Source organism: Synchiropus splendidus, chromosome 10 (genome assembly GCF_027744825.2).
Source record: "Synchiropus splendidus isolate RoL2022-P1 chromosome 10, RoL_Sspl_1.0, whole genome shotgun sequence".
Lineage (NCBI taxonomy): Eukaryota > Metazoa > Chordata > Actinopteri > Syngnathiformes > Callionymidae > Synchiropus > Synchiropus splendidus.
The window spans coordinates 21,662,281-21,680,535 of NC_071343.1; the positions used below are offsets into that span (position 1 = coordinate 21,662,281).

At 39.9% G+C, this 18,255-nt stretch overlaps 2 protein-coding genes across 5 annotated transcripts in view; both read right to left on the minus strand.

Moving 5' to 3' along the window:
* epb41l5 (erythrocyte membrane protein band 4.1 like 5) overlaps positions 1-12,689 on the minus strand; it is a 28,661-nt gene extending 15,972 nt beyond the window's left edge. For 3 of the 4 annotated variants that reach the window (XM_053877127.1, XM_053877126.1, XM_053877124.1), the window contains exons 1-9: positions 12,495-12,689; positions 11,404-11,612; positions 5,348-5,452; positions 3,960-4,002; positions 3,116-3,194; positions 2,702-2,746; positions 2,311-2,363; positions 831-951; positions 355-442 (exon numbers count right to left, since the gene is read on the minus strand). In XM_053877127.1, coding sequence (XP_053733102.1) covers positions 355-442; positions 831-951; positions 2,311-2,363; positions 2,702-2,746; positions 3,116-3,194; positions 3,960-4,002; positions 5,348-5,452; positions 11,404-11,583 — 714 coding nt within the window. In that variant the 5' untranslated portion in view covers positions 11,584-11,612; positions 12,495-12,689. Of the gene's footprint in view, positions 1-354; positions 443-830; positions 952-2,310; positions 2,364-2,701; positions 2,747-3,115; positions 3,195-3,959; positions 4,003-5,347; positions 5,453-11,403; positions 11,613-12,040; positions 12,249-12,494 lie in introns of those variants that run through there. The other variant, XM_053877125.1, reaches the window with a different exon arrangement.
* Positions 12,690-13,972: 1,283 nt separating this feature from the next.
* The window catches only part of ptpn4a (protein tyrosine phosphatase non-receptor type 4a), a 51,277-nt gene continuing 46,994 nt past the window's right edge, over positions 13,973-18,255 (minus strand). The window contains exons 25-27 of the mRNA XM_053876636.1: positions 17,738-17,886; positions 17,518-17,653; positions 13,973-17,452 (exon numbers count right to left, since the gene is read on the minus strand). Of these exons, the coding sequence (XP_053732611.1) occupies positions 17,075-17,452; positions 17,518-17,653; positions 17,738-17,886 (663 nt within the window). The 3' untranslated portion in view covers positions 13,973-17,074. The remainder of the gene's footprint in view (positions 17,453-17,517; positions 17,654-17,737; positions 17,887-18,255) is intronic.

Here is an 18,255-nt window from a genome sequence, read left to right on the forward strand (position 1 = left end):
TCGCATCATTAATCTAATATTCAGTAGTCGAGCCATTAGCACACAGAAGAATGTATGGGGTGTCTGAATATGTTTCCACCACTGTATGAATAATAATAGAATTATTTACTTTATTATTACACACACACACACACATATATATATATATATATATATATATATATATATATATATATATATATATATATATATATATATATATATATATATATATATATATATATATATATATATATATATATATATATATATATATATATATATATATATATATATATATATATATATATATATATATATATATATATATGATACAAGTCTTGTTTTTGGGTATAGTTCCTGTTAGCCACTTACCTTCACCATGTGCATGTCTACCCCATACATTTCCAGCCACTTGGCTTTGTTCAAGTAATTGATCTCAGCCTGTGCAGGTGTCTGACCTCTGCAGGTAGGAAGAGCAGACATTTCCACTATGAGTCAAAGTAAGAAGGCATTTGCTTTTCACAATGTTTCCACTGGCAGCAATCAGCAGACTTGACACTAACAATGACATGACTGTTTTCCCTCACAAGACACTCGAATGTTTAAGTCATACTTATGGAAGTTATGTAAGTAACGTTTTGTTGGTAGAGTTCTGCTGCTGTCATTGACCTTTTACAGGCTTTACAAAGCTTAACCAAACTGTATATGGCAGAGTAAATGGAAGAAAAAAAGGATTACACTGTATACTGAGAGTCAGTGATGCTCAGGTTCCTACGTGTGACAGTGGAAATTGTTCCTTCATGGATGAATCATAAATAGAAGACGTGTATTTTCAGACTTGCTATTACCTGCACTCCTTCCAGGCGTTGTAAATGGCCAATTCGACACCTTCCGTTTGTTCAGGGATGAAACGAAATTCTGACACCAGGTCCAGGTTATGTTCTAGTGGGTCACAATCCCCAAGCTCAGCTAAAAAAATGAAGAAACACCAATTACACACAACCATTTGCATACCTGTTGGAAAGACTATCTGGACATGGACATGAAACACATGAACAGCACATACAAAAGAGGTTAAAGTCTTCTGTAACTCGGAGGAATCACCAAACCTTTTGATTTTTTTGTTAGTAGTTATCCCCATTGACATTTTCCTCCTAGTCCACTTTAGCACTAGTAAAAATGCTTGATCTTAAAGGTCACATACTTCGTCCATTTCAAGCTAATGACGCCTTGTGTTTAGAGAAAGAAATATTAATATAATTTTAATTCAATGTTACTTAGTAATTGCAAAAGAGTGCCTCTGCATCAAATGTAACCATTTAGGGAAATCTTCTAGACAACAAAAGTACCGGTAAGCAAATAAAAACATGCCATACATATGTGCAATTCCAATTCAATCAAAGAGTTTAACGAAGTTTCAACAAGAACAAGAAAAACTACAAGAGGCTGTTAAACAGGCCAATATGAACACTATTTCATGTGATTTGTGTCAAGGTTAAGAGAACTTATCTTGTAAAAAAAAAAAAAAAGATGTAGTAGTATTTGACAAGTAGCAGAGGGAAAATATTAAATTCTGGAACTAAAAGTGGGTGATTTGTTTGGGTGTTTGGAACAAAAACATGGCTAGATGGGAGCCATCAAGTCCAGCTGCGAACAGACACCCGAGTTTAAGAACCATTTCCTTCCCTAGCTCCCTGTGAACCTGCCACCATAACATCCCTTTGAGGAAGATAAAGGGAGAAAGCTCAGCTGGGGGAAGACAGAGAGGGTGCTGGATTAGGGGGCCTCTGAACAGGAGGCAGGACTAACAAGCTGGCATTTACCCCACAGTCACTGTGTGCTGGAATGACCGTCTTTGTGAGAATCAATGAGTGTAAAGCAGTTAAAAGTCAAGTTTTCAATGTGTGTGTGAGGGTGAGTGCGTGTTCTTGTACTTTTATCTTTGTGAGAACCCGTGTGAGGTTTTAATGAACAGAGTGAGGATTTTTGCAAAGTGAGTGTGTGTGTATATGTATAAACAGAGACATGTGTCATTTCAGATGTGTTTTCAGTCAAAGTAAGTTTACATTCACTTTTTGAAACAGAGAGTGAGAGACAGAAAAATAAAAAAAGATTGTGCCTCAAGCATGGTGCAGACCTACGTTTGACCAATGAAAACACGATTGAGTTTACGTTACAAATACATGAACATTGTTGATGTGGTGTCGTCTATCCCACATCTCTGAACACAGCATCTAGTCCACTTCAGAGAAATGTGAAAACATTAATGAACATCTTAAAATTACTGGACTATAGAAAAGGATGACTGCACAGACTGAGGTCACTTACACTGTAAAGAGAAGGCTGCCAACTCCACTGCCGTTTCAAAAGGGCATTCAAGCCTGAAATGACAAAGTAAGGAAAAAGACATTTCGCTAATATAAAGAACAGCGATATATTTTCTTCTCACAATGAATTCTCTGTTTCACCGTTATCCTCCAAGAGCAAAAGATCCTCAACTATTAACTTGCAACTGCAATTTTTTATGGATGTTTTGGGTCTCCAAATGATAACACTGATTTGAATTTTAATATTCATGCCAGAATGGTAGTTAATGCAGAAAAAAAAGCATTTAAATCTAAGGTTGAATTCAAACAGAAAAAGTATTTCCAATGTATAATCTGCAATTTAGTTTGTTCATCAAACAGGAGAAAGTACAATATGAAGACGCTATACTCACTTTCCACTGAGAATGTCTTGCTTCAGCTGCAATACAAACAGGTACCTGTAAGAAGAGAGCATTTTCAAAAATGTACAACAATTGAATGAATGACGAAAATTCACCAACACCCATAAACTGCAATAAACTAGTTGGAGAACGGCACAATAAATTGGATCAGTTATCATTCACTGTTCAGTACCAGGCATGATTCTTCTTCAATAAGCTTTTGAAGACAACATGACAGAACTTAACTGTCTACTAAACAAGGACCTAATATTCCAACCTTGATTTCACAAAATAAAGCAATATACTATTTGAGTCAAGTTGTATTTTCATGAGGTGGCTGTTGTGCTTTTGCGCTTGATTATATAATGACGGAAGTCAGTTGATAATCTGTCAGTTAGAACCTCTCATGTTTGCTGTGTGACTCACCTGGTGAGCTCCTCATGCAGGTTGTTGGGTTCAGAAGAGTAGAACTTGACTCTCATGTGAAGGCAGTATGGTGGGCCAACTAGATTGCATTAAAAAACAAAAGCCAGAATCAAACAGTGAATATTGTACCTTACAACAAACAATGAATAAGTTAGTCAGTTACAATATATCCATGTAGCAGACTGGTATTTTGGGGTGACAGCTGAAACATTTACAGAAACTTCAGCTCTAAAAAAAACGCACATAGCTCAATATGACTCAAGAGGAACTTCTTCTTTCAAAAGGAATTCAGTGCACGAGACAGACATGATCCCGCTACCAACATCACAATGTGACAGGTGCACTCAAATAATTGGATTCTTTGGAATGTTCATGATATCAAAAAATGTAGGATCCCAGTCTACCACACTGCCTCTGCCCAAACAGACCAGATGCGCTCGCACACGCTTCTCACCAGTAGAATGGAAAATGTCACATTTGATCCTGAATACAAGCAATTCATTCATCATCATCATCATGAAGATCCAATAAATTCTCATTTTTTTTCAATAACTGGACTTTCCTGTCATTTTAATTCAGGGTCCAGTGGCAACTTCTTGATCAGCAGATGGACAACAAAGGGTTACACACAGCTGATGAATGTCAATGAATAAAAGCCACCGAATTGCTTCCGCTGTGGAGAGGTTTTCTGATTACATAAACTAAACAAAGACATTTTTGCCCTGATGTCCCCATTACAAGCTTTTTATTAAGGCCCAAAAGAGCATTCCTGCTTCAGTCCTGCCATCCACACATTTGTGTTCCATCCAGCTTCTGGAACGAAAGAGGCATATATTGTACTTACTTTTTACTTGTTTTTTGATACTTTTCGTTACATCAAGCCAGTGCTGAAAGGGAAAAAAACAAAATAAATGAAATGATACAAAACGCATTTCAATCGTCTATGATGTTGGTGAGATGTACGGACATCCTAGCATGATCATGCCTTACACCAACCATGAATGAGCAACCTAGATTAACCATACGGGTACTTTGATTAAATGTTTTCCTAGAAAATAGGTTTGCATTTCAAACGAACACCTTAGTTGTGGAGATACAGAGTATGGCCAAAGCTTTTGTGCGTCTGCGGGTGCTCCTCCGAATTCAGAGATAGCACTTTGGTCTCCTCTCCCCCACATTCCTCATCTCTCAATGCTTGGTTACTTCTCCCACCCATTAAAACACTCCTCCCACTCCCATGACTCTCTCCTGAGTAGTAAAACATCATTCCATCCAGAGTTCCTGATCTAGGGCAGAAGAATTGATGAAAAAAAAAAAAGAATTGGAATTCATTTTGACAATATGGTGACTGCGATTCAGTTACTAAAGAGTGTAATGGATCCCTCCGGCTTGGAGTCAGTTGATGGAAAGCAAAGCGGAGTCGGTGAATTTCTGGTGTTCAACACTGTATGCAGACTGTGAATCACACCTAATGCAAACGCGTCCCCATGACAACGAACTCAGTCGTGCTTGAAACTCGACCCCTCTGACAACAAGGAAAGTGATCAAATACAGAGCAAACATGCGAGACATGGCTCTGACAGTCCAGATAGGGGCCCCAGAAAAGGCAGCAGTGGGTGCGGGTTTTTGTTCTAACCAATCAAGCACACACAGCTTCACCAAACAGGTAATTTGTTATCAGTGACTGTCAGTCAGCTGCTGTTTCATCTGACACCTGATTGGTTAAACTGTGTGTGATCGGCTGGAACGAAAATCCGCACCCACTGCGGCCCTTTCTGGAAGAGTTTGATGACCCCTGGTCTAGATAATCTTTGGCTGTTGTCGAATGATGCTGTCGCTGCGCCTCTATGACTTGTGGGGAAGGTTGCCAGGTTTCTTGTGCAGTGGGTTGCCAGCCGTTGTACTGCGGTCTCGAGGAGCTCACTTTAGCTGCATAGTGGACTTCTGTTTGTGATGCAACAGAATGAGTTTTTCAAAGCACATTTTACTACATCTCAATGTTGTTTGGAATGGGGATGAAAAAAAAATCATTCAGGCCTAGTTTCCTCTAAAGCCCTCCAAGTGATAATAAGAGCAACTGTCTGATTTCAGGTCCAATAGTGTCAAGGCCTGAATCTGGAGAAAGACAAACAGCTAAGGGAAAGCCCTTGTACTGACTGAGGTTATTACCAGGACCTAGGGTGTGTTAGGATGTGTATCTGGGGGCATTAAACACATGAAGGACACACTTACCGGGACTTGGGCAGAGTCCATGAAGCGTAGTCCAAAGTAGTCTTTCTCTACAATGTCCAGATGGTACATGATCTGGTCAAACAGCTCCTCACCTTTGGCTTTTTTCTGAATGAGAGGCAAAATTAACAAGAATAAGTGGAGATCAAACTATTACGCATCTTTCTTTCACAACATCAACCCCGAAATATATTATAATTAAGCACGGAGGAACGACAAGAACGCACGCACCCACACCATTTGTTCCATTCGATTTTTTTTTTTTTTTGGATGGATTTGAGAAAACAACATTGCTTGATGGAACATAGAAGCGCCTCGTCACTTGGAACACCATGGAACTCAAAGCAATGGCTGGTTTAATCCATTGATTTAACGCTCTTTGTTCAAACCCTTTGTGTTGAAGAGCAAAAATCATTCTACTTTAAGGGTCATTCTTAAATTGAACATTTTTTGAAGAGGTGTTTCCCCTCCTGACGAGGGGAACCAGCTCGTGCCTGGGACTGGGAGAGCTCACTCACACATGTGCACATACTTACAAATTCGCATGCATACACATTCATCTTTCCCAACTTGAGGCTCAGTGACAGTGTTGCCACGGCAATGGTGGATTTGTGATCACCTGACAGGCACTTCCCCTTATAGGGAGGAGCAGTCATCCACCAGGAGTCATTGTAATACACCATGAGAGAACTATGTGAATCAAACCATTTTTCTCACCACCTCAAAATGTACTCTCACGGTAGCCATGTGTACTGCATTACTTGTCATTGCAAAGCACTTCAAATTAAACTGTCATTGTTGTCAAACAACAAATAGAATGAACTTGATGAGATGTGTTTATGTCAACACAATATACTGTAAGTTAGATAAAAAAAAGCAACTTGGGAAATGAAGCCCGATAACTTCCCCTTCACCAGAGAGGTCATACGTTATTGTGAACCACATTGAAAGGAGATGCATAGCTTCACAAACTATAAACACAAACAAAGCAGAGCGAACCTATTCCATCTTCAAGCACAAACACCCAGAGAGACTCCTGAGAAGTTGAAGGGGGGCTGGCCTCATGCCAGCCTGCCATGGATGACAAGGCATACCGCACCCATACAGTACCCTGGATGAGACAGCACAAAGGCCTCATTGTTAATGTGTGTGTGTGTGTGTGTGTGTGTGTGTGTGTAAGGGCCTTGTTAAAGAGCTTGCAGGAAGCGTTGCAAACAGCACACACACAGTATGTCTTGGGTTTCTGTATCTGTTAAAGGTTATAAAAAACATTATTAATAATAATAATAATAATAATAATAATAATAATAATACTGTGATGAAAATTAACTGCAAATGTAAAATACCAAGATTAACTTGTGAATATGCTGTGTTAAAATACACACAATGCAAAATGGACTGAAATTGTGTCTGTGTTACATACATGTTATATTGCAATACTATAAGTTCAGCAATATATTGTAAGAGGCATCACTTTAAGGGGAAAATCAGATAATGCAGTACAATATCATCTGCATGAAAACAAGTTGATTGTGATGACTCTCAGTCAAATTTCACAGTCCAACAGAGGAATGAATCGGTCCTTCAATCAACAAAATAACTCCACTGTGCAAAAAGAAAACATTGGTATTAAACAAATCAAATGCGGCAGCATGTCCATGTATCTATGAATTAAATAGACACAGACAACTTAAAAGGTCAAGACAATGTCACACAATCAAGTACTATTTTGCGATATTTGAGCATCTTGTTATTTTCTTACACCCATAATGCCCATTGGTCCATTTGAGTGCAGTAAAAGTGCCTTCTTCCAACTGCCTCACCTCTGAAGCTTTTCAGCGTGGTATGATTTATACACGTCTCTTTCCAAACCACCAACAGGTGAGAAGGCCAAACCTTTGACCTACTTCATTTTCATCATTCCAAACATTGCTAATGTTTCACAATGTAAGAGACCAAAGAATCTAAAGAGTGCACAAAAACATTTTGTCCTGGTTCTTGCCAAAACAATATTCCATAGACACTGTGTCAGCAAGTACCAAAGGCTGACATGGCAGGAACTTCATTAACAATTCCATTTATACTCTCCAAGTGAGATATTCAACGCAGTTCACTGTAGTGCAGTGGACACCAAGCACATCGGTATCTCATCATCTCATTACTTTCAGATAACTGGATGATAAGATGGGCAGGTTTGTAGAAGTAACCTGCATCCAGGCAACGGGCAGGACGGGCTTACAATAAAACCCACGAGAAAGAAATGGAGTGACAGGAGCACACTCTGATAGAGCACTCACATTCTTGAGTCGCAGCTACATACCTGACATATTTTGGGACCACAAGGTAAACTACTGAGGTAGAGTGAAAGGCTGAAACTATGAGGAAATTATGAATCACGATGTGTGTTTAAGTCTCTATACAGTATCAGTGAAAATACACAATAACAATCATACAATATAGCAGAGTACATACACTGTACAGAGAGAGGAAGAGGATGCTTTATTAACATTAAGTTTCAAAAACAACTACATACATTCTGCAGGATGTTAACAAATCTAATATATGGAAAATAATTTGATAATTTAATTATATGTCCACTTTTTCCCCTACAAACTTTTCCAACAAAGTGCATTACATTAAACTAAAACAGAACTAAACTCGAACAACAAACAGTGAAACATAGAAAATAATTCTTTATTGTCCACCACGGTGGAAAGGTTTCATTGGATGAGTATTCCATTTAAAACAGCCTGTTCTAAAAGATACCAGCAACAACATACAAGGCTGTGTAAAAACACTAGGTAAATTTAAAAAAAGGAATTATAATTAAGATAAAAGTAAAGATTTAAGATTTTTAAAATTTTGATGATTGAGCAGTTCATGCTGATATCTGTTGATTGGTCACGACTTTGACACATGACAAAACAGTAAAATATTAGTCGTTCCTAAATGTTGCACTGTCAGCGGAAAAGGCACGTTTGGAACATTCTCGTTCCCACACTCTACAAGCTCTTGACCAGGAATAGGAGTTCAACAGCAGGTTTCCTTGGCAACGAAGTACAACTGTGACAATGCCAAGGTTTCATCTAGTAGATTAACTCATGTAAATATCCCTATGATCCAACTACATCCATCTGAGCTCAGCAGACTGGCCTTCTGAACACCACAGAGTGAACTACACCTGTATATTGCTGAAAACATTAAGTGCCACACCATTGATTTGGTCTGTCTGTGATGTCATATCATCGCTGCACTTCAGCAGTAAACACTGCAGCAGCATTGAAGCGATGGAGCGCAGTGTAGGGAAACAATTTGACTTTTGCAAGAATGGAGAAGTTTTAAATGGGTCACAGTGTTTAGGATTCATGAAAGGTGAAGTAAATAGAACGTTAACATGCCAAATCTAGATCGCTGTTCATTTAACCAGATGAAAGATTGCACTTTATTTTGATACTATAATTGTATGTTTACTTTTAAAACAATAACTGAAGTAGTTCAGTTTTTGTCTTTCAAAGTAAAATATCACATTATGACTAAAAATGAAATGTGGAAGCAGCATTTCTTCAAGTTGAATTGAACCTGGTTGCACTTTATATTTTATTTTACAGTAGTTATACTACAATATAAGTACTGTAGTATAGCTGACTTGCTGTCCTCAGGTGTTGGTTTTTTTTTTTTTTTCAAATGAATTGTGAATGCATTTGCCATAAATTGTTGACTTGCTTGGAGGTATAATTCATTCATACTTCCCTTGCATCAAAGAACGGGAATGCTGCACTAGTCTAGTGTCCAGATCACCATTTTACAGGTTGGAATATAAGATTAGAATCGATTTCAGGTCACTGAATTGTATCGTCAACCTCAAACCATGATACGAATGGAATATAAAATGAAGTGTTACACTCACAGCACATTTATTTTAAAACCATGACATTAAAATGAAGAAGCACAGAAAATAACTCCCAGAACTTTCTCGCTTCTTAGTAGCTATGATGGAATGTTCCAGGTATGACGTGGAATCAGACAAGCACGAAGAAATGTACAGTATGTCATTCTGAAAATGCACCCTCATACACCGTGACGCCAAAAGTTTTGCTGCTCAGGGCACTTGATGAGCCCTCTGAGTCATGTGATGCTGTCATGTGATTAGGCGAGTTCTCCAGAGAGGATCATGGAATTACAGGTGATCAGCAACCATGGAACGCACACTTAGCTTAACAGCAGCGCAATACAGACACTGACACACACTAGCCAGCCGCTCTAGCACGGCATCTTTAAGCACACAGGAATACAGTCATACCAGTCAATGACGCCTTCGACGCGGAGGCCGTCTAAAGTACGGACAAAAACACAAGCAACAAATGATGCAATGAAGCAACTGCGCTGTCTTCTGGCAAGAGACGACGGAATGCGGTTAAAGGAGATCGGCAATAAAGTAATGTCAAAACGATGTGTCTTTTGACACGTTCAACTGATGGATTAGGAGCTCACAACAATGTATCAATGACATTAGTGGCAGTAGTTAGTAGTGCAACTCAGTACTCAGATGACAATTATCCAAGTCACCTATTTCCCCTGTTCTAGCAGAAAAGGAGGAAGCAAACTCAACATCATTGCTCATGGAAAATGTGTCTGTCAGGCTGTTTGTCTATCACTTGGGAAGTACAACACATGGTGGTCACAGTACAGAAACAGAACATCACTAAAGCAGCTGCTTCAATTGAGAATATGCCTGTGTCTGCAGAGGAGGGGTAAAATAGCATTTCACCATGGAGCCAGCTCAGCAGTCCTTTAGTTGGCAAGATAGTCTAATCAGGCAAGCCAGACACAAACATCAGATGGTGAAATGTGATGGCTAACAGAAGCGCAGAGCCAATAACCATGTATAAGATAAATGATAATTGTACAAAGCAGTGGTGGAGAAATATTCATTACGCACTAGCCATGATTTTTTATTATTTATATTTGTTAAAGATTCCTTCCACCCCCCCCCAACTGAGGAATGTCTCTGAATGACAGAGACAAGGCAACATTTATATAATGCCCTATAAAACACCTTTAACCACGTCATGACACGGACACAGTTGCTTTCAAGTTTCACTACAGACACCTTTTTAACCTCACTCAACAGAAAACGTACAGATAAGAGATCAAGACTGGGGAGGATGATCAAGGTTAAGGTGGAGGAAAGTGACTTGCTGCTACAGCCCCGGATGGGAAATGCAGAAAAACAGAGAAGAGTATTTGGTATGAGCTCATCACAAGAACAGAGCAAGGAAAAAGCAACCTACAGAGACCTTCCATAAAGACCAAAATCGCCATGCACCATATTTACAATTAAACTTGATACATCTTTGATATCATCGTGCGCATTACAGTAGTGATGTGCAGGACCGTTTAGATCAGGTTACAGGCCGACTGCATTCAGTTTTTTGACTACCGAACAACCATGCCGCATTTAATACAGGAAGTCTTCATCGCTTTCATTGATGGCATACTCAAGTTTAACAAGCCTTTCACTAGTATCCTGTTGCGGTTGCCAGGATGGGGCATGTGCGTTCAATGTAATGCATCGCCTTGTTAAAACTTAAAGTACCATTAGAAGGTTGTCACAGGGTATTTAGGTGCTTGTATTACTGTCATTACAGGTCCCAGGACTTCTGCAGCCGCCCCTCCCTAAGACAACAAAACAAGAGTGACTGAGGCAGCTGAGATTCTCAGAGTTGCACCCAGCTTCCAGGATGACTATTCCAACACAGAGGCCACATATTATATGTATTATTCTATACTATGATGATGACAAATAAATTCTCAAAGATTGAACAATAAAGTTTGAATCCATTTATAAGCGAGCATTGTTTCTCAGCATATTTTTTTAAATACACACTTCAAAAATGATTCCGAGGATAGATGTGTCATATCACATACCATCAGCACATCAGTTCACCACTGCAGTGAACGTTCATAATGCCACAACCATTTCCACTCTTGTTGAGAGGGACGATTCTGTATATTGAAATCTGTGATGATAAACGTGACAACACAACTTGCATTCCTACCGGCAAGTCCACACTGACGTCTGTCCCATCCAGCAAGGACACTCTGCATGTAATGATGGACTTAGCATCACCAGCAGCGGGGATGTGTGTCACAGCACGCTGGGCTTCTCTCAACCGGGCTTTCTCCGCATGTTTCCGGATGGAGCGCCGGCCCAGCGTCCTTCGCAGGAAACTCAGCATGGTGGAGAGGGGGAGAGGGGACAGCACACCTGGACAAGAACAGACATAAAAATAAATATATAATAATAATATAATATTATATCATATTAATATAATACATTGAATCAGCACCCAAGTATTGGTAAAATGTTGTAAAGGGACAAATGCAAATCATCCCGGCCCTAGACAAAATCACTTAGAAGTGTCATTTGAGGGAAAATAAGAGATAAATACGGTGGTACTGACTTTCATAGAGTAAGGCATAATGTGAAGCAGTGGTCAATCATTGAATAAAATTTGAATGCGTTTCCAAATGTCTTAAAAATATACAAATACACCTACGTCTAAATAAGCATTGTAGTTATTATTAAGTTAAATAATAATCCTGCTTATTCGTTGAATGTACATAGATCAATTGTGGTTACTGATTCGTTTTATCTTCATTTGTTGACAGTCTTACGAACCAAAAAAACCTTACTTTGTCAATAAAAACCAATCGGTAAAAAATAAAACAAGGGGTGAGGAACATCCACCTCGCCTGGGATGTTCAACGGTGCGGTCGTTTTACAAGAAAGCCCTCCAAGCGACCGATGCGTTCTGGTCACTTAGACGGAAAAAAAACAAATGGTTTAACATGTAACTTTCAAGTCTCGACGCACATACAGACGAGTACCGTAACCATTAGCTTCAATGGGACTCATATGGGCCCGGAGGTACCAGGCGGAGGCACAGCCAACAGGTGTGCGCTTGATTTTCAACTGCTAGCTAGTTCGTCCAGAGTCCCAATGCTAAGTACCAGTCTCCGGCCGTCCAGGTTTCACCGGTGAGACAAAACAAGCACCACCACAAGCCCTCAACCAGGGACCTGACAAACACTTGCTCGGCGACAACAGCCACTTGTGGCAGCGAGCTCTGGTAAACGGGATACTCACGAGAAAAAAAAACCTCCCCCGAGGAATTCACCAAGAAAGCACGTCCGCTTGCATCGCTAACGACTAAACAGCAGGCCGGTACATTTCCATGGTTGGTCGTTCCTTAACTTCGCACCCCTGTGGGTAATTATGCTCCCTGGTCCCAACAAAAAGTAGGAGGCGAGGCTTTCCTCCGGAGATGACGTCATTCTAAATCCCTGACAAAAAGAAGTCGTTTAGCATTTTTAAAGCGACACAAGGTTTTATTGCCATTGTTTTGATCAAGATTTTTAGTTTATTAGGATAAAATATAAAGTCAGTGCTTTGTTTGTGATGCATCGTTTTCCCTCAAAAAAATAACACCTACCTCAGGAGTGAACAAAATCTTGCAATTTGTTTTAATCCTTCGTTCACTTCAAGAACATAAATCACACAAGCTGTCCGATTTTGTGTCAAGAAAATAAATAAAAAGAAAACGCAAACGCAGTTATTTTCTTTTAACTAAAGCACCCCCTTCTGGACAACTGTAGTACACGATCAAATGGACGCGACGTTTGCAGTGAAGAAATAACGGATCGGAAAGGACCTCATTCAACTGCTATTCAATGTGACATAGTGATAATTGGCATATGGTAAACGTTATTTTACGATGGTCGTAACTTCAAAGTTCTTGTTTAGTTTCATTATTTTGAATATTTAAGTCGTTTGTCTCTCATTCTTAGCTTTGCTGGTGGTGAAACATTCTTGTATTACCTCGGAATTGTTTAGATTTCCTATTATCCTGTTTAAAAAATGTGAACAAGACCGACGATAGTCTGAGCTGAGACGACACATTAAAACGGCGAGGTTATCGCTGTGAATCAGATTTCATTGAAGCAACACCGCGGTCCTGCACTTGAGATTTGGAAGCAATCCGTGTGCTCATCGTGAGGTGACGGTCCGGTTCTGATGATCACATGCCCAATATGGGCCCGTTGAGCTGAGGAAAAGCGGAGCGGGAGGGGCTGCACAGGACCGTGCTGCGTGCCTCGGATCCCTTCTGAAGAGCTCCCACAAAATATGCACTTTTGGCATTCGACTACAGCTGTTAAAGCATTTTTTTCATTGTTGAGAAATGAACCGTTAATATGCCAAAACTAAATATCAAGGTAATATATAGCCATCAGATTGAATATAGAAATACATTTCTCAATTTAATGGTCCAGATATTGTTGACTTGCAGGGTGCAGCAAGTTGATGCAAAGCCACATTTGCATGCTTTGACAGACAAGCTTTAATTGTTCACAATCAAGCTTATAGACATGTCCAAAGCACCATAAAACCATAATACCAAAGAGAAACAGGAAACCAAAGACAAAATTGATCTTTTATATGACACAGGTAACCAAGAGAATATAGGAGAAATCATTTTGTGGGGCCATATTTACACAACTACTCAGTTCAAATCATAAAAAAAAACACAACACAATTCAGTCCATGGGGAAATAAAACATTTCTGCTCACAAATGATTTTCCCTTTTATTTTAAAGATTTTTTTTTTTCATATACAACATTGTATGTACAGGGTTGAGTTTTATTTACACAAAATCGACAAGTGGCACTGTGTAGTTTGTTTCCCCTACAGGTGTCATATCTTAAAAAGAAAAAGAAAAGAAAAACATTGAAACCAAAAATGTTTGTTTCTCAGTAGCACTACCTGCCACTCGGTCAGTATCAAAAGTGCTCTCCTTCCATCACCAGTCAGAGACACAACTACATGGACCCGTCTCTGCTCTCCAGGACCAGACTGATACGCACTCCTTTAGTCACACTGGGACATTGCTGGAGATTTGGTGGAAGTGATCCATCACTGACTTAAGCTTTACATCTTTGAAACACCATCATTTTGAACACGGATTTGTTAGGATTGGCCACACCGTTTTCTGTTTTGAGTTAGAAGCTGATGAGTCTGATCAGATGAATGTTTAACCCAAATGTTCTGCAAGTACATTCACTGACGACAGTTGTTCTCCACGTAAAGAAACTGGGTTGATCCTGCCCTCAGACGCCAATCCGCTCCGATGTGTCATTGTGCCTGAAGGTTGTGCAGTGAGTGGGATCCATTAAAAACCATACAAAGGAGGTGTAAGATAAGGAGAGGAGCTGACTGGATCTGGAGAGGGCTTAGATAGAAGAAATGTTGCGTTACAAAAATGCAAATCATGAGATGAAATGATACAAGATGACTAATGCTTTGAGTGCTTACAAGTCTCAACTGGAATCGTTTAAGACGTTTCACCTTTATATTCAATATGTAATGGCAGACCTTCTGAACCTGCAAGACCATAGTGAGAACAGAGGAGAAGCTGAGACAGAGATTCCAGAAAGCTGTTCTCTATCTCCAGGGTTTTGCAAACAAGGTTGACTTTGGGTTCCCGTTACTCATGTTGGGGATGAAAATGATGGTCATTTTCACATGAAAGCTTTGAGATGGAATTACAAGACCATCGAGAACTGCCTGTGACCATAGGGAAGTTCACTTCAACGAACGTTTATTCAGTCCAAATTAAGCCAAAACGCTACGACTTCTGCAGAATTTTTAAGCAAGCTGCTCATACATCCATTAAATTAACTGGGTACATAGCCACAGTTTTTTTCAAGGTACACTCAAAGTAAATTATTATAAATCAAATTGTGTTTCTTTCTCCTCCAATACAGCAAATTATGCTTCTAGGCTCCCATGTTGAAGCTACATTAAAAAGAGATATTAAATAATGGAAGCATTAATTCCCAGAATGGTGAGGTCAATATTTGCACTGGAATATTTTCCTGTAGTCCTCTGATCACCTTACAAAGCAGTTTCCTTCCTGTCAGTTAGATGATGTAAATAGCAGAACTCTCAAAACAGTTTGCAGATAAAGACATGCAGAGATCAAGATGTATGAATATCTTCATCGTCGTCACCATAAAAAATATACATTTCTTGAGAAAAAAAAAATAGAAATAAAAACTTTAATTTGAGGTTTGTGGCGTTATGGCACAAACTTTTGTTACAGTTAAAAGACAAGCAGGCATAAACCAGACAGCAAGACACAAGATGTATGGAGGGTGATAAATGACTACACACACGCACACACAGCAGTAGTTCTATCCAGCAGAATCCAGTTCAACTAAACAAAAAGTGTTTCCAGGTCTAAAAAAGTAACATCTAATAAGCTTCTCGACTGAAACCGGAATTAGTCCTGAACAACCAAAACACATCACAGCTAAAATATGATATTAACTGATGGCTTTTCGCTCGGGGGAAAAAAAAATGATAAAAAAAATCTGTGAGCTACAAACTCAAGCGTCATGCTGCTGTCCGAGGTCACGAAATGAAGTCCAACAGTTTAATATTTTTTCTCTCTTCCATCATCACAAAGGGCTATCTTGTTATTATTATTTTTTAATAGAATTGTTCAGAGGGGCAATGCATAACAGCAGTTATTCGGTGTGGTTTGAAATGTAAAATAAAAAATAAATTAAGAATGACAAAACTATTTTCACCATTTATTATCTAGAAAGTGTTTTGTATTTTTACAGACTGAAATGTTCAGAAACGACAGCCATTTCCTGCTCAACAATTTAACGTGTCCGTGTTGCCGTCCGTGTCTGGCTCAAGGACACTTCAGGGACTAAATTAAAGACTAAAAAGGAGAGCAGGAAGTGACCTCAGTCTGGAGTAACAGCTAGGGAATAGGGAGTCTTCACGTCCACAAGAGACGATGGCAGTTGTGTGGATTTATCAAAAATAACGACACTTTCAATCATCATGGGGGATTTTAGAGTTGCAGAGGCGCCCGGTGAAGTCGGGACTATTGTCAACCACTAAATACATGGACCACAGCGATCACTAAGAGTGTGTGTGTCCACTCCAGCAGTAAAGAAAAATGAGAACCGGATTGCCACATTGAAACAAGACCAAACACAAAGTGCTTTTTCAGTGTCAATCAGTCTGTACTGTTCGAAATCAAGACAGAATAATAAAATAAATCAAAATCAATAAATTACCTTTTAGCCTTAGAAATAAACTGAAATAAAATAAGTAGGAGGAAGAGGAATCGCACTACTGGACTAGCTAAAATTGATGCATGAAGCTCAAGATTCATACACTCTCACTTTGTTCAGTGGACTAACAAACACAATAAATACGCTTTCCCATCAACAAAAGATAAAGTTGATCTCTTTATCAGCTAAAAGGGCTCTAAAAAAGGCAGGTCCGTCTGGCAGACTCGCTCAGAAGGGGCAAGGGCGACCCGATGGGACATTAAAAAAGGGAGCAGTTCGGTCCACGTGGGAAGCCCTTCCCCTTCGTACTTATGGCACAACAGCATTTCCACATCCACAATGAATCAGACGTACTTCTGTATTATTTTTTTCTGCACCCCAAGCACACGTGATCCTCATAAGGTACCTAGTCAACAATTTTTTCAATTCTACCTTGTCCTTGAGTTTCAGGTTTGCTCCTCTTTGTGTTTCTCTTTTTTCTCCATTTTTGTCATTGTAAAGTGCAACAGTGCTTTTTGTTCTCTCCTGCACCCTCCGGGGCTCGTCCGCCCAGACATGACCCCGGCCCTCTAATATCATGGTTGAACAAGTTCTGAATCAGGCTCGGGGTCCGGCTCAGGGTTCATGCTGGTCTCGCTGGTCATGCTGGTAACACTCGCCACGCTGGGGTCCTCCACCTCATCTTCCTCCTCTTCCAGCTCCTCAGTCACTTCTCCTACATCTAGCACTTCCACCTCATCATCGTCGTCGTCATCCTCTTCGTCCAGACCTTCTTCCAATAACTCCACAACGGCAGAATCTTCATCCTCTGCTGACAGCACCTCATTATCACCTGACACTTTCTTGTCCTCCTCTGGCTTGTCTCTAAGCAGGGGGATGGCAGTCTTCAGCGGTCTGACCAGACCCTCGTCGTAGACCTTGAGGATGGCCTCACAAACAAACCGGTACTGACTCTGTAAGAAACAAAAGCGGATGAGTGGTGACGGTGGAAGAACAGGGGGAATCAGGTCGTACTTACAGGAGTCTGTATCATCATGGCCCTCTGGTCTCTCATGGTTTTGACAATATCAAGAGGATACACCGGCTGACTGCACTCCATCAGACACAGCGCCGTCTCCATGGTGATCAGAACCCCGGTCCGACCAATTCCAGCACTGAAAAGGGAGATGGAATAAGATATATGAATTCTACTGTCATTACTCCATAATGACAGTATGAGTAGGAACAATGAAGAGTACCTGCAGTGAACCACCATTGGCTGGTCCTGCCCAGCCCTCTTGCTCCGAACCAGAGTCACAAAGTCCAAGAAATCAGTTGAGTCATCAGGAACGCCGTGATCGGGCCAAGCCAGGTACTGGATCTGAGTGAGGTCCCTCTGCTGTTCGCTCTGGAGGCAGACAGAGAAATCCGTCACTTGAGCTTCACCGAAATGCTGCATCAAGATGTGAGTATTCATGAGGTGACAGTTGTTGGACGGGACATTTAAATAAACACAAACATTTGGGGGGCAACGATGACACAAAACCCATAGTTAATACATTGGTGTCACAGTTCAGTATTATTTTTAAAGACAACAAAGAATGGCTTCACTGTTTCAGTCCGTAAGTGAAGTTTTTAAATTAAATGTTGCATCTGGTGCCGCAATACCGTCTTCATTTCCAGCCATACAAACCAAAACAGCCACACCTTGTAAAAATGTCGACGTAAAGGGAACTTTAATAAGGTACCTAATTTTTTTATTTTACATAGATGATTA